Source organism: Falco rusticolus, chromosome 2 (genome assembly GCF_015220075.1).
Source record: "Falco rusticolus isolate bFalRus1 chromosome 2, bFalRus1.pri, whole genome shotgun sequence".
Classification (NCBI taxonomy): Eukaryota; Metazoa; Chordata; class Aves; order Falconiformes; family Falconidae; genus Falco; species Falco rusticolus.
In genome coordinates this window covers 101196010-101208750 of record NC_051188.1, presented here as the reverse complement: position 1 = coordinate 101208750, position 12741 = coordinate 101196010, and the positions used below count along the sequence as shown (strand labels likewise).

General features: G+C 39.1%; 1 protein-coding gene across 1 annotated transcript in view; it reads right to left on the bottom strand.

The window, feature by feature from the left end:
• The window catches only part of LTN1 (listerin E3 ubiquitin protein ligase 1), a 32611-nt gene extending 20487 nt beyond the window's left edge, over positions 1 to 12124 (bottom strand). Inside the window, exons 1-12 of the mRNA XM_037377690.1 lie at positions 12013 to 12124; positions 10351 to 10554; positions 9928 to 10026; positions 8627 to 8857; positions 7808 to 7860; positions 7196 to 7376; positions 6346 to 6519; positions 4445 to 4635; positions 3015 to 3162; positions 1873 to 2658; positions 1321 to 1362; positions 130 to 322 (exon numbers count right to left, since the gene is read on the bottom strand). Coding sequence (XP_037233587.1) covers positions 130 to 322; positions 1321 to 1362; positions 1873 to 2658; positions 3015 to 3162; positions 4445 to 4635; positions 6346 to 6519; positions 7196 to 7376; positions 7808 to 7860; positions 8627 to 8857; positions 9928 to 10026; positions 10351 to 10554; positions 12013 to 12054 — 2344 coding nt within the window. The 5' untranslated portion in view covers positions 12055 to 12124. The remainder of the gene's footprint in view (positions 1 to 129; positions 323 to 1320; positions 1363 to 1872; positions 2659 to 3014; positions 3163 to 4444; positions 4636 to 6345; positions 6520 to 7195; positions 7377 to 7807; positions 7861 to 8626; positions 8858 to 9927; positions 10027 to 10350; positions 10555 to 12012) is intronic.
• Positions 12125 to 12741: the final 617 nt, after the last annotated feature.

Sequence of the window (12741 nt, the reverse complement as noted above, 5' to 3'; positions counted from 1 at the left end):
AGCCCAACCACAGAAGAAAGCCTAGATGTTACAAATTAATTATTTTAGATCTCAAATTCCTTTCAGCCTTCTACAAAACTTATGTGCAGTGTTTACACACTACAAACTCCAAGGCATAAATACACTTACCATTTTTAATGTGTTGCGACAACACTAAGCTCAGGAGGGTCCACCTTTCTGAAGAGGAAGATTCTGATGAGGCTGCTACAGGTTCTAAACCCAGGTGACAGAGATCATCTGCCAGCATTACAAGTCTTTCTCCAAGTGTATCTCCTTTCAGCCAGTCAGAGACTAAGGAAAGTTTTGTTGTGCTTGAGCATGCCTGAATCCCAAGAGAATAATTCCAATAATCTTTTGAGGGTATTAACTTTTATTACTAACTATGCATAATACTAATATTTCAAACCCACACACAGAGCAGGAATCATATCATCTGTCATAATCAATAAGTCTTTAGGTGTTTACATCTGCAACAAACCCTCCAACTTTCTTTATGGTCAGAGACAGCAATTTAGAGCTCTGACCTAGCTATAGAGTGAAACAAGTCACCTTCTGAAAGCTCTTCTTTTTCCTTTTCTCCAACTATAGAGCCCAAGGAATGCCTACATTGGAGTTGGATAACTTTGGGATCACTAGGTTGGTTGAAATAAAAATCTATTTACAACATCAAATTTATTTACAGGATCTGAATTTCTCTAAAAAGAAATAGAAAGTCATGTATCAGAAAACCATTATTTTGGTGATAAGCTGTTGTAAGTTACAAAATCATAAAAACTCTGAATTCATAAAATACACAGTATCTGTGAGGAAAGATACTATGGCGAACACGCTGGATTGTAAATCAAGTGCTATGAGGTCTTGTCCAAAAATTTGTAATACACTTCCTATTTCATCCCTGGCAATCATTTAAATGTCAGTCTCTCAATATCCTGTATGAAAAAAAAATGGTATACTATCTTTTCCTTGTAAGCACAACATTAGGGTGATGATGCAAATAATTGTTCAGATTACTGGTCTAATATTCAACTCCATTCTCTCTAGCTGAGGAGGGATGACCAGAAATAAATCAGGAATTCCTCTGGCTCAGAGCAAACTGACCAAAAATAGAAAAGAAAGACGCTTTTGTTTGGGTATCATCATTTCTAAGACTGTCCCCAGATTTAAATGCAGTTAAAGCAAACGACACTGAAAGTACAACATTTTCAAACTATAGAAATGATCACTACTTAAATTTTAAAAAAGTAATTAAAAAACATGTAACACCAGGGAAATACTCAAAACCATGCAAAACAAGAACAAAAAAAAAGTCTTAAGAGGTACCTTTTGAATTATCTGGAGAAATATAATCCATTTCAGGTCCATCTAAAAAGAAAACCAACATTCCACAATATTTAACAAATTCTTTGCTGAATAAGAAGCATTTAAAACCATTTAAACTGTTTTACAACTTTATTTACTGCAGGGGATAAGCAGAAGTTGCTAAGTTTCAGGAACAAAGTTATTGATTGTATTATTTTTGGCTTCCAAGTCTTTCCCTACCACGCAGATCAATAAGAGACTGTATTTATAAGAAAGGCCACCAATGGCTAGTATAAAAGCATACTGTATAAAGAAGCAAGAGCAGAGAAATTCTTAGGTTGCTTTTTTAAAATGATTTATACCATATAGAAAGGGATAGACGTTACAACCCTTCACTCCAACACTGCCATATCAACCTTTCCTAAATCTTCCTTCCTTAACACTGAACTTACCTAAGTTCATGTAGAATATCTTCCGTTCCACAGCCCCAAAATAAAATTATTAACTAACCACAACCCACAAAAGGAGTAGTCACTTTGATAAAAAAGTAGTAACAGAAGGTACAAATCATACCTTCGTTAAATCATCAAGAATGATTTTCCTTTCATCATTACTGTTGCAACAGTTAAGCACACTGTACAAAATATCAACCAGAAAATGGACGTCTTTCCTCCAGTCTTCTTTCAGCCAAGTTATTAAATTCACATAGAGAAATTGTACAGATGGACTTTCATTATGAGCTTTCACTTCCTTTTGGGATTCAGCTTGAGCAGACTTTGCATCACTTCCCTGCTCTAGGAGTACTTGAAAAACTCTGTTTGAAGAAAAACAGTTGAGCAGGGCAGAGAGAAATTTCAAATGCTGTTCTGACTTCTGTTCATTGACATACACAAAACTCAGTTCAGCAAGGTTGCAGACCAAATTCTCTAAAGGTTCTTTCCTTAGAAGTGAACTATGCTGCAAGTCAGCCTTTATTTCAGAGTCACAATTTCTCACTTCTGTAAGCTTTCCATTCTCTGTGTTTCTTTCAGATTCATCCTCATCTGTAAATCTGATTTTTAGAGATTTTCTGTTGTTTAGTTTTGTAGCAGTCTTTGGATTCTGAAGAATTTCTAGCATACTGGATATGGCAAAGAACGATTTCTCATCGGCATCCAAGGTATCAACATGAACTACACACATTTTTAAAAGATGATTCCAAAAATCTGACAACAGTTTCTTGAAAACTTCATCTGTGCCATCATCACTGGCGACTTCTGCTTTAGCTTCCCAGGAGCTCAGAGTTTCTGCTATTTGATAAAATAATGGTCCGTTTTGTAACCTGGGCTCCTTAAGTACAGCATCAGTAAGAGGAATTAGCTATGAAAACAAAAAAAAATTAGAGAACATTGATACAACTAGACCAGGATATTCTATCATTTTGGAAAATACTGCAGAAACAATTCCAAAAACATCAGAATTACTCATGCTTGAACATGTAATGAAAATATAAAGGGTGGGATGCCTTTGGTTTTTTTTAATATAATACAAGATGCATAGTAAAAGGGATTATTTTACAGGGAAAAAGAAAAAGATTGACTGAATTCAGTAACATTATTTTTTCCACAAAATCTAGTGAAACTTTCAGCAAAGAAGTAAATCCTCACAAAAATTTATGTTTGTCTTTAACTTGGAATTACGTACACATAACAATATTAACCATTTCTAATAAATACCTGGTCATATATAAGCATTTGATGAATCTGTCTTTGGTCACCTTCTCTGTCTATTTTCTGTAGTATGGCAAAGCGCAGACATTCCATAAATGCAGTTATAATTGCTGAACTTTCTGAAGGGCTGGCTATTACTCGCTCGCTTGACAACCTATTGAAAGGTGAGAATCGGAAGGAGGGCACGCTCAGTCATCTATGCTTCTGAGAATCACAGTATGTACTAATGAATGTAACCTTGGTTATGTTGTTCTTATCCAGACCACACCAATATGAGAACACAGAATCACAGAATCATTGGTAGGAGTCAGATCAAAACAAATTCAATGGGACATATTCAAAGAGTCAAAACAATAAATCCAGGTATTTAACATAACTTATATTAAAATCACTTTTTCATCCAGTTTTGGCATTCATAAAAAACTATCTATGTAAATAGAGGAAACATATCCTGTTAAGCTTACTGTCTACTGTTTCAGCAGTTTATCAGAACTCCTTCTCAAATTTTTGCACATACCGCAGAGATTTAGAAAGCTTCACCTTCGGTCATTACAGAAAAAAGAAAAAAAAAACCTAAACTAAAAAGCCACTGAAAGACAGTTTCACCACAGCCAATTTGAGTCTGAGCAACTATGATTCATTTGCTTTTCAACAAAAATTAGACCACACAAATTACTACACAAATATTATAACCATTCTACTACTTTCAGTAAAATTCTGTACGCTTTTCAAAACCAACCTACACATAACTCCAAGAGCTCTGCTAATGGCCACAACATCAATCAAGAATTGATTTTTGTTTAAATAAGTTACATCTTAGTCTTTCATAAAATAACTTACGTATGCTTCTGAGCACATAATGCACATGCACCTGTTTAACTTAGATTGGATTGAAAGCTGGCTTTGATGTGTTTTAAAGGCAAACAATGATAGCAGTTTCAACCCTTTAGAAATCAGTCTCACAAGAAGTTCCTGCATACAAGAAATTTCACAATCACAATGCTAATTCCCAATAACCTCTGTAATAATTACACATGGGTGAGACAAGTCTGATAACTTTAGAGCCACTCAATTTTAAATTAATTTCCTATTTAAAAACTTACAGAATAAGCACAAACCTTTGACAAGAAAAGATTAGAATGCTTTAAGTAAAGAAGACTTAATAAAATTAAAAAGAAGGGTCAAGGTTTAAGAAGACAGGGACAGCCACAATGGACGACTCTAGTTTGGATATTTAAAGTATTTAAAAACTGATTTTCAAGTATCATAGTGAAAACAGTTTTTCCTCAAATAAACAATTAATGCATCTTTAAATGTCCCCAAGCCAAATTATATGCTACTTATCACTAAATGCTTAAAGAAGATTAGTCCTCCTATTTTCAAATGTTGAAGAGACTAATTTCAAATAAATAAACAAACAACTTTGTGGTTCATACCCTTGAATTATAGAGCTGAAAAAAGTTCTGAAATATTCCAGCTTTGGTTCTGCAATGCCTGGAGGTAACTTGCTAATGAATGGCAAGAGATTTGGGTATATAATGGTAGCTAGTCCACGTCCACCCTCTCGAAGCACTGTCCATAGCTTCGGCAGAACTCCCTTTTTCGCATTTACATGACTCCAACAGTCCTACAGAAAGAAACACTTCTTGTAAATTAAATGAGAACATGTTGCCTTGGAAGAACTCCCAAACTAGACATAAACATGCCTCCCTATGCTGTAGCTGAAACAAGTTATCGTAAAATTTAAATTCACTTGCCAGTATTTTGAAAAATCACTTTCCCCCTATTTTAGCTTGTGAATTTAAGAAGTTGATGTGATAAAACTGTTTCTGTATTTTTTAAAATCAATGGACCTTCCTTGCTAGCTGTCCTGGCTGGGATGGAGTTAATTATCTTCTTCGGAGCTAGTGGGGTGCTATGTTTTAGCTTTGATGTGAGAACAATGTTGATAACCGTTCTGGGTGATATTTATACTAAGGTGATAAGTGCTGCTGGGTGATATTTATCCTAAGTCAAGGACTTTTCAGTGTCTCAGGCCTAGCGAAAAGGCTGGAGGGGAACAGAAATTGGGGGACAGCCACGGTAGCTGACCCGAACTAATCAAAGAGGTATTCCATGCCGCGGGACATCATGCCTGGTATATCTACCTGGGGGGCAGGCAGATCGTTGCTCGGGGACTGCCTGGGCATGGGTTGGCAGGCGGTGAGCAGTTGCATTGTGCACCACGTGTTCCTCTCTTCCTTTCCCTCTGGATTTTATTCTCCCCCCCCCCCCCCCCCTTTTCATTGTAACTAACTGTCATCATTGTTATTATTGCTATTTTTATTCTGTTTCAATTATTAAATTGTTATTATCTCAACCCTCGAGTTTTCCATTCCTTTCCAGCTCTCCTCCCCATCCTTCCAGGTGAGGGGGAGTGAGCGAGCGGCGGCCTGGTGCTTAATTACCAGCTGAGGTTAAACCATGACACTAGCAAACTGCAGTTAAAGGCTTCTCTTTAATAATGCTTTAAGGATGCTTAATAAAACTGTTATTTTAACTGGTCCTGTATTTAATTCTGCGTTCTTATTACCAAGAATAAGCAATGATTTCAAAATCCTAACTTTTAAAGTCATCACTAACTTCAAAACTCCCCTCAAAAATCTTCCGATGGTTACCAAATACCTTGGTATTTTTCCCCAACCCCAAGGATTTTTGTCATCTGATCTGATTTATCACACTTCCAGATATCTATAATTATAGCAAGCTGAACAAAGGGTTGGTTTTTTTCCCCATAAAATAGTTACAATTTATACAAGCAGTTACAAAAGAGATCTGCTGCAGCATTAAACCCTCAGAACATCCCAGTCTGTGGGACACCACTTATCCTGCTAATAAATTCAAAGCCGGTACTTAATTTAAAATTTAAAAAAAAAAACAGTTATAAAACCAAGCGTTGAATTAGAAGGGGAAAACAAACAAACAAAAAATGCACTGCAGGTTATTTTTGTAACCACCTCTAACCAAGAAAAAGGTTTTAAGTGTTATTTTACTTATTAGTACCATATTCAAAGGGATTCAGATTAATTTAATTAAACTTGTAAAACAACTCTGATTTTCAGACATGCTGAACACAATGAAAGTTACATTGAAGCCCTAAGGAGAAAAAAAGAATTGGTAAGTTCATGTTACTAATCATAAAGAACAACTAGTCAAGCTGTTGTTCCTAATTCTAAAACAGAGAACAATTCTAATTCTAAAATGTTCCTAATTCTAAAATCCTAAAACAGAGAACAATGGCACTTGGTGAAAAGTTAAATTTGAGTAAAATATCTGCCACTTAGGTTTCCCACATTACCTCAATAGCGGTGATAGCATAAAGTACAGCTTCCCAAAGAGCTGGGCACACCACTGCATCACTGTCATCAATACTGAGGAGAACAACCGGACAAATTCTTCCTGCTTCAGCTTTTACCAGCTCAGGCAAGTACTGGCAAAAAGCAGAAGCCAGCTCAAAGAAAGCTGAGCGAACCTGACACAGGCCAGAGAAAAAACATAATTTTAGTCAAATGACAACACTTCGTCACTACATGTAGTTTATAACATTCCTTTTAAAAGTCACCATAAGTTACATGCGGTCCCTGTATTTTATCACATCAGCAAAGGTTTAATTATTATTAAAAATAAAGAAATTACTTGACAAGCCTGTTTAGTATTTTAAATTAATTTGTTTAGTGATAAAACACCAAAAATTTTATTTTAATATACTACTCAAAAGGCATGTTTTCCTAAAATCACCTTAAAACTTTTTAACAAAATACTACCAGAATCAATTCATCACCCTATGCACTATTGGTCTTAGCAGACCAAAGACCAATAAAACAGTTTAAAAAAAGAAAAATCCAAAAGCACTAAGAACACATGCAGTAAGCTGACGCTATTTGCATCTTTTACATGAATTTGAAATGATGGCAGACTGCCAAGAAGTAGATGATGGTGACAAGGAAATTACAAATTAGCCTACTGGGCAAATTTCAGAGCAATGCTGCCTATGTAAGGCCTTGAAATCTGAAGGCTGTTTCAAATATAATTCAGTGAAGCACAAAGTTCACTCTTGTAGAATACAAGTAACACTTGACTAGGTTCAGTGTATTACCTGTAACTAAAAACAACCAAAATAAAGAAGATATTAAAAAAAAAAAAATCACCTGTGGCATGTTGTGTTTGCCATATTTCCAAAATTTGTTTTGGGACAGAAGTGACATTAACTTTTCCTCCATTGAATGCACCTCTTTCTTTGGCAACATGCTAAGTAACTTCTTTAAAGCTAACAAGGAACAGGTCAGAATCCGGAAAAATTTGGCTTCCCTTTCTTCTTCTGGTACAGTTCTCAGAAAACAAAACAAAACAAAAAAAAGATTAAAGCAACCCATAAATAAATCAGTAGGCTTCACAAGCTCTTCTAAACTGTCTTCAGTTTTAGTGTGTTCTTCTTTTGATCTCAAGATGCCAGCAATGTAAATATATAAACTTTCCATAGGTTTTAACGCTACCGAATTACATTATAACATGTCACAAAAAGTTTCAAGTCATCTCATCATCTTCCAGCTACTCAAAAATGCTGTTCCTAAAAATACTGAAACAAGCATTAGACAACTGATAAAAAGCATTTATGCTTTAGTCCCAAAGAAAGTTGCTGGGATCTGGATTCAAATACACATTGTGTCTCTCAAAACAAACCTATATCCATTGCCTCCAAAGACAGAGAACCCAACGCAGAGCAAGAATTAAACCATATACATTAAAGCAGGCTAACATACTGGGGGTCACTGAGTGTATCAGGCGTTTCTTTCAGAAGGTGATCTTGAAGTACCTAGAGGAAAAAAAATACATATATACACATGAGAATCTAATGTTTAAATGTGAATAATATCGTCTACACATTATTCAGAAACAGCTCTACAATAACAGTTCACAACCTGAGTCAAGTCTTTAAAATACATTTTAGACATACTAGTGAACAAGAACGCAATTAAATTGACTCCTGCTGAACACAGTAGCTGTGGTACTGTTTGAATCAAGACTTCGTAATGCTTTCTAAATTGCAGTCCTATGCCAACATGCTTCTGATAAAAAGCCGCCAAACTGAGACAAAATAAAACAGTTAAAATTTGGCATTGCTGGCCCATCATATGCAAAATTATCTTTTTAAATTCAGTAAATCAGTTTCATATGACTGGCAGAAAAGCATTAACCTTGGTCAGAACTAAACTTGTAGAGACTCGCCGAAACACTGCTCAGCATTCTTTAATCCTTTACCACTGCAGCTAAACTACTCCACCATCATTATTCCATCTGTCAGCAACATTACGTGATGACTGAGCACCATTACACAGAAATGCACACAAGAAAATCCACTTCATATTCATTCCTCTGGTTCCAGTCATTCTAACCTCAAATTAAAAAAAACAGAGGACATGTTTTTGGCTCAGTCTTCACTTTAGCAGGAACAAAGTTTCAGGTGAGAAAGAAATTTAACCATGAAGAATAGCTGGGGGACAGATGAGTTTTAAACTTGGAAGAAAAGTTGACATATACTCAACAAAAAGCCTTAAAGAAAGAGAAAAGTATACACTCACATTAAGAATTTCATCTTTACAGAATACTAAGGCTTCAGGTTGTTTGCTTGAAGGAAAAGCTTTTTCAAAAGCTACTTTTGCAGCAGATGCAGCAGGGGAGTAAGTGTCACATTGAGCAATCAGCCAGTATCCCATGATACTTTTTAAGTAAGGAGCTAAGTGTTTCTTTACTTTAAGAATCAGTTGCTCAAAAGATTGCTGAGTTGCTTCTCGAACACGGCGATCATGATCCTGTCAAAAAAAAGAAAAAAGAAAAAAGAAAAAAAGATAAAAGGTTTACTGGTTTAACAAATGTTCTTTTGATGCTGTGTACATCAAAGCAGAAGTGATGACCAAGAAGAAAGCTGTTTCAATTCAGCCATTTTCTCAATGAAAGGCTATTCAGATTTGAAAATACATGGCGATGTTGACAAAAAAGTCTTAGCAACCCCATATAAGGGAAGAGTCCTAACTTAGCAGCATCATATTCCTGATGCATTGTACATTCAAAATTGTAACCTTTTCCTGATATCCCTAACTACAGTTTCTATTTCCATTTTATACAAACATTTAGCAGAAAAACAAGATACAAGAGAAACAGGAAGCCTTGAAGACACTTTTTAGATTAAAACAACCATAAGCCTACATTAACTGTGCATCATTATCCATTATTTGTGTATAAATTTACAACACCATGGCTTTCTGTGCTCTTGGCTCCTGAAAGAAATATTAGGAATTGCTCTAACAGATCAGATTAGTGATTCCTTATGTCCACTATCACATTTCCAACAGCAGCCAGTCCAGATAGTTTGGAGATGTATTAAATATAACAGAAAATTATGGATTATCTGACTATGCATGGTCTTTTCATGTCAGGGGTGGGGGCGGGTGGTTTGGGTTTTTTTGTTTTCTTTTGGGGTGGGGTTTTTTTTCTTATAGTAAGTCTGGTCAGATATTAGTCCTAGATCAAAAAGATTTACAATTATGCTAACTAAACACTACATTCTCTTTAACTGTTCTGGAATCTGCATAAAAGAACTTTTCATGAGAACAAGTATCTTGTCATCTTTTTAACATAGAGGTCTAACAAACAGCTATCTTCATCCACCAAGTACAGCCCAGGCACCAACAGTTCAAGATTCCACCCACTATCAATACTGGAACATCTCCACAATAAAGAACACTACTTTCCTTCAACTTCATGTTTTTCCTAGAACAAGTCAGTGATTTCAACAAAGTTACATATATTAATAAAGACTGCCTTAAAGGTTTTCACATCAAGCATCCAGAGAAGTTTTTTATTAAGATACTTTAATACTTACTAGTGAGATTTTACAATAGATTCTTGGCCAGTAAGGAAGAACACCTTTAACAACTTCCACTTCTCTTTCTTTGCACATTGTCCCAAACTCTTGCATAGCCTAAAATCAAAATATCAAGAGCATGATTTAAGAAGTCAGATCAGTAAGTTCTGTAATTTACCAGCTTCTACCACATACTGTAATTCTCTTTTTCAAAAATCAATTAACTTCTTGCAATTCAGCATCTACAACATTAATTTTATGAATGCTCCATCAGCATTGCTTGATGAATAAGTCCTCCAAGATACCTTCTGGATTGCAGTTCTAGCAAATTTTACCAATATGAAATTAGTATTAGCTACACAAATATATTCCTCTCCTATCCCTAAGAAAAATGTACTGCTTTCAGATAAAAAATTTACAGGGGACAAAGGTTACACCTACTTTTAATTTTGTTGTGATATCCCTCTTAGAAAGTTTTCGCAATACCATTCGAAAATCAGCATCCACAAGGCTGTCTATTTCCTCTGCTCCCTGAACTGCAGGAACGTATCCTAAATCACTCTGAGATGTTCCAAAGCCAATAAACCCAGGCACTGTTCCACGTTCTTTGGCGAGGAGCTCTGCAGCTCGGCCACTGCTAGAAGGCTGACAAAAAACAGGGACATAAGACAGTTATATATTTCAGTTATTTTATCTTGCACTCATCACACATTTGAACTAATGACCCTATTTATACTGCATAATTAACCTTCTGATAAAAACAAAGTCTCACAAAAAAGACCACCTGTGCCTTAAACATACAAGTCTGACCTAGAAAATTGTTCCTCTTTTCAGAAGCAATTCTCTTTTCTCATAATTCATGGATACTTATGGAAAATGTTATTGGTTTTAAACACATACAAAAAAGTGTAACAGAAAAGTCCCTCTTTAAGGGAACAGTTTATTAAGAAATTATTTACTCTCCTTCCTACTTCTGTATTTACTAGTTCTTCTAATCTTACTGCATATAGACCAATACAGCTCCCAAGGAATGCTTGTCATATCATTACAAAAAATAAGAACACTCATGAAACAAAGGATGCTACCAGCAACAAAGGAACCAAGAAGGATTTAGAGGGACGGAGCAAAAGGGTACATACATAACATAGTATTAACGCTGTCCCATTAGTATTGCAGTGAGTGTTTTGGAGTTCAGCATCTCTTCTAGCCCCAGTTAAGTCAACACCTTGCTCATGGTATCAGCGGCTCATGTTTATTTCAACAATGCTGTTTTCAAAAGACTGTCCCAAAGCCAACTGATGCTTTAAGATTCACTGTGATGCCTTATACTCTAAATACCTTTCATTTCCTGATGACAGTTGCAGTTTTGTTTGTTGGGTTTTTTTAAAGTAATGACAATTTGCTGAAGTTCATCACACTTTTACGATCTTCTGGAGGAAGGTAAGCCATGTTTTACCCAACTGCTGTATCTACAGATTAAGTTATTTTTTCTGCATACAAACTGTAAGGACACGCATCTTTGTTTTTGTTAGTCTTCTCTAAATACATGCAAATACATGACTTGGACACAGCACTTCACCCACAGTTCTCCCATCCTGAGCGAGTGCCACCACACACGACAGATGTCACACCGCCTGGCGTGGCTTGCTGTGGCCCAGTGGCAAGACGCAGACACCCCAACAGGTGCTGAAAGGCGAGACTCTCCGCACAAACAACCCACTCCCTGCAGCCGCCGGTACCTCGCTGAGCTCACGCCGGCGGTGAACACGCCGTCACACCCCCCACCCCGCCCCTCCGGAACCGCGGACAAACGCCGCGGACAGAGGGTGTCCCCTCGCACACGGGCCCGGGTCCAGGCCAAGGCTCGCCCCGGCCACAGCGTCTACACCCAGGCCCGAGGCTCGCACCACCCCACCGCGGGGCCGGGCTCAGGCAGCCCACAGCCCCCTCCCCAAGGCACCGGAAGCCCCAGGCCCAGGCCCAGGCCCGGGCCCCAGTAAGGCGGGGCGGGCAGGGCCCGCCGCAGCCACGGGCGGAGGCCGCGCGGGACCGGGGCCCAGGGGTGCAGTGCGGCGGCCCCCCCGCCCCACGGGGCTCGCTCACCCGCAGGTTGCCCTTGGTTCGCTGCTTGTTCTTGCCCCCCATGGCGGCAGCGGCGGCGCCGGGTACCGGCCGGGAGCGAGAAGCCGCGCGGCCGGGGCGGGGCAGCACAGCACTTCCGGGGGGCGGGGCCAGGCGCGCGCCGCGCCGCAGCTGTTGGAGGGGCGGGGTGGGGGGGGCGGTGCACGGCGGGTGGCGGGGGCGGCGGGCCGGTGCGGGCGGAAGAGCCGCCGCCGCGCAGCGCAACGTGTACGCCGTGTAGCTGGGCGGGCCTTAGGCTTCGCACCCACCGACCGACGCTAAGAGCGCGGGGGCGGCGGGCGCTTCGCGGACCCCGAGCAGCGGCGCTTCCGCATGGCTGCCGGGGCTCGGCCCGCTCAGGGGCGCACCGGCAGCGGCCTAGCGGCACGGCCGCACAGCACTGCGGAGGAGAGCGGCCGAGCCCACAGCGGCCACCCGAACGTTAGGAATTGTACCGGATCTGCACAGAAATAATCAACATCAGAAGCAATCAGTGTCCTCTTGTTACGACACGGATGTGATTGCGGTACGGCATCCATAAGCAAAGAAAAAAATTAGCCGGCCTTGATACAACTTCGCTGAAACCCGTGCAGCCCAGGGCCCCGGGAACTACCCCGCAGCAAACCCGGGAGCCCGGCGGAGTGAGCCAGGATCGTTTGACAGTTCTGGAGGGCGCTGTAAGGGAGCCCGACCCTCGGTAAACTGCTGCTT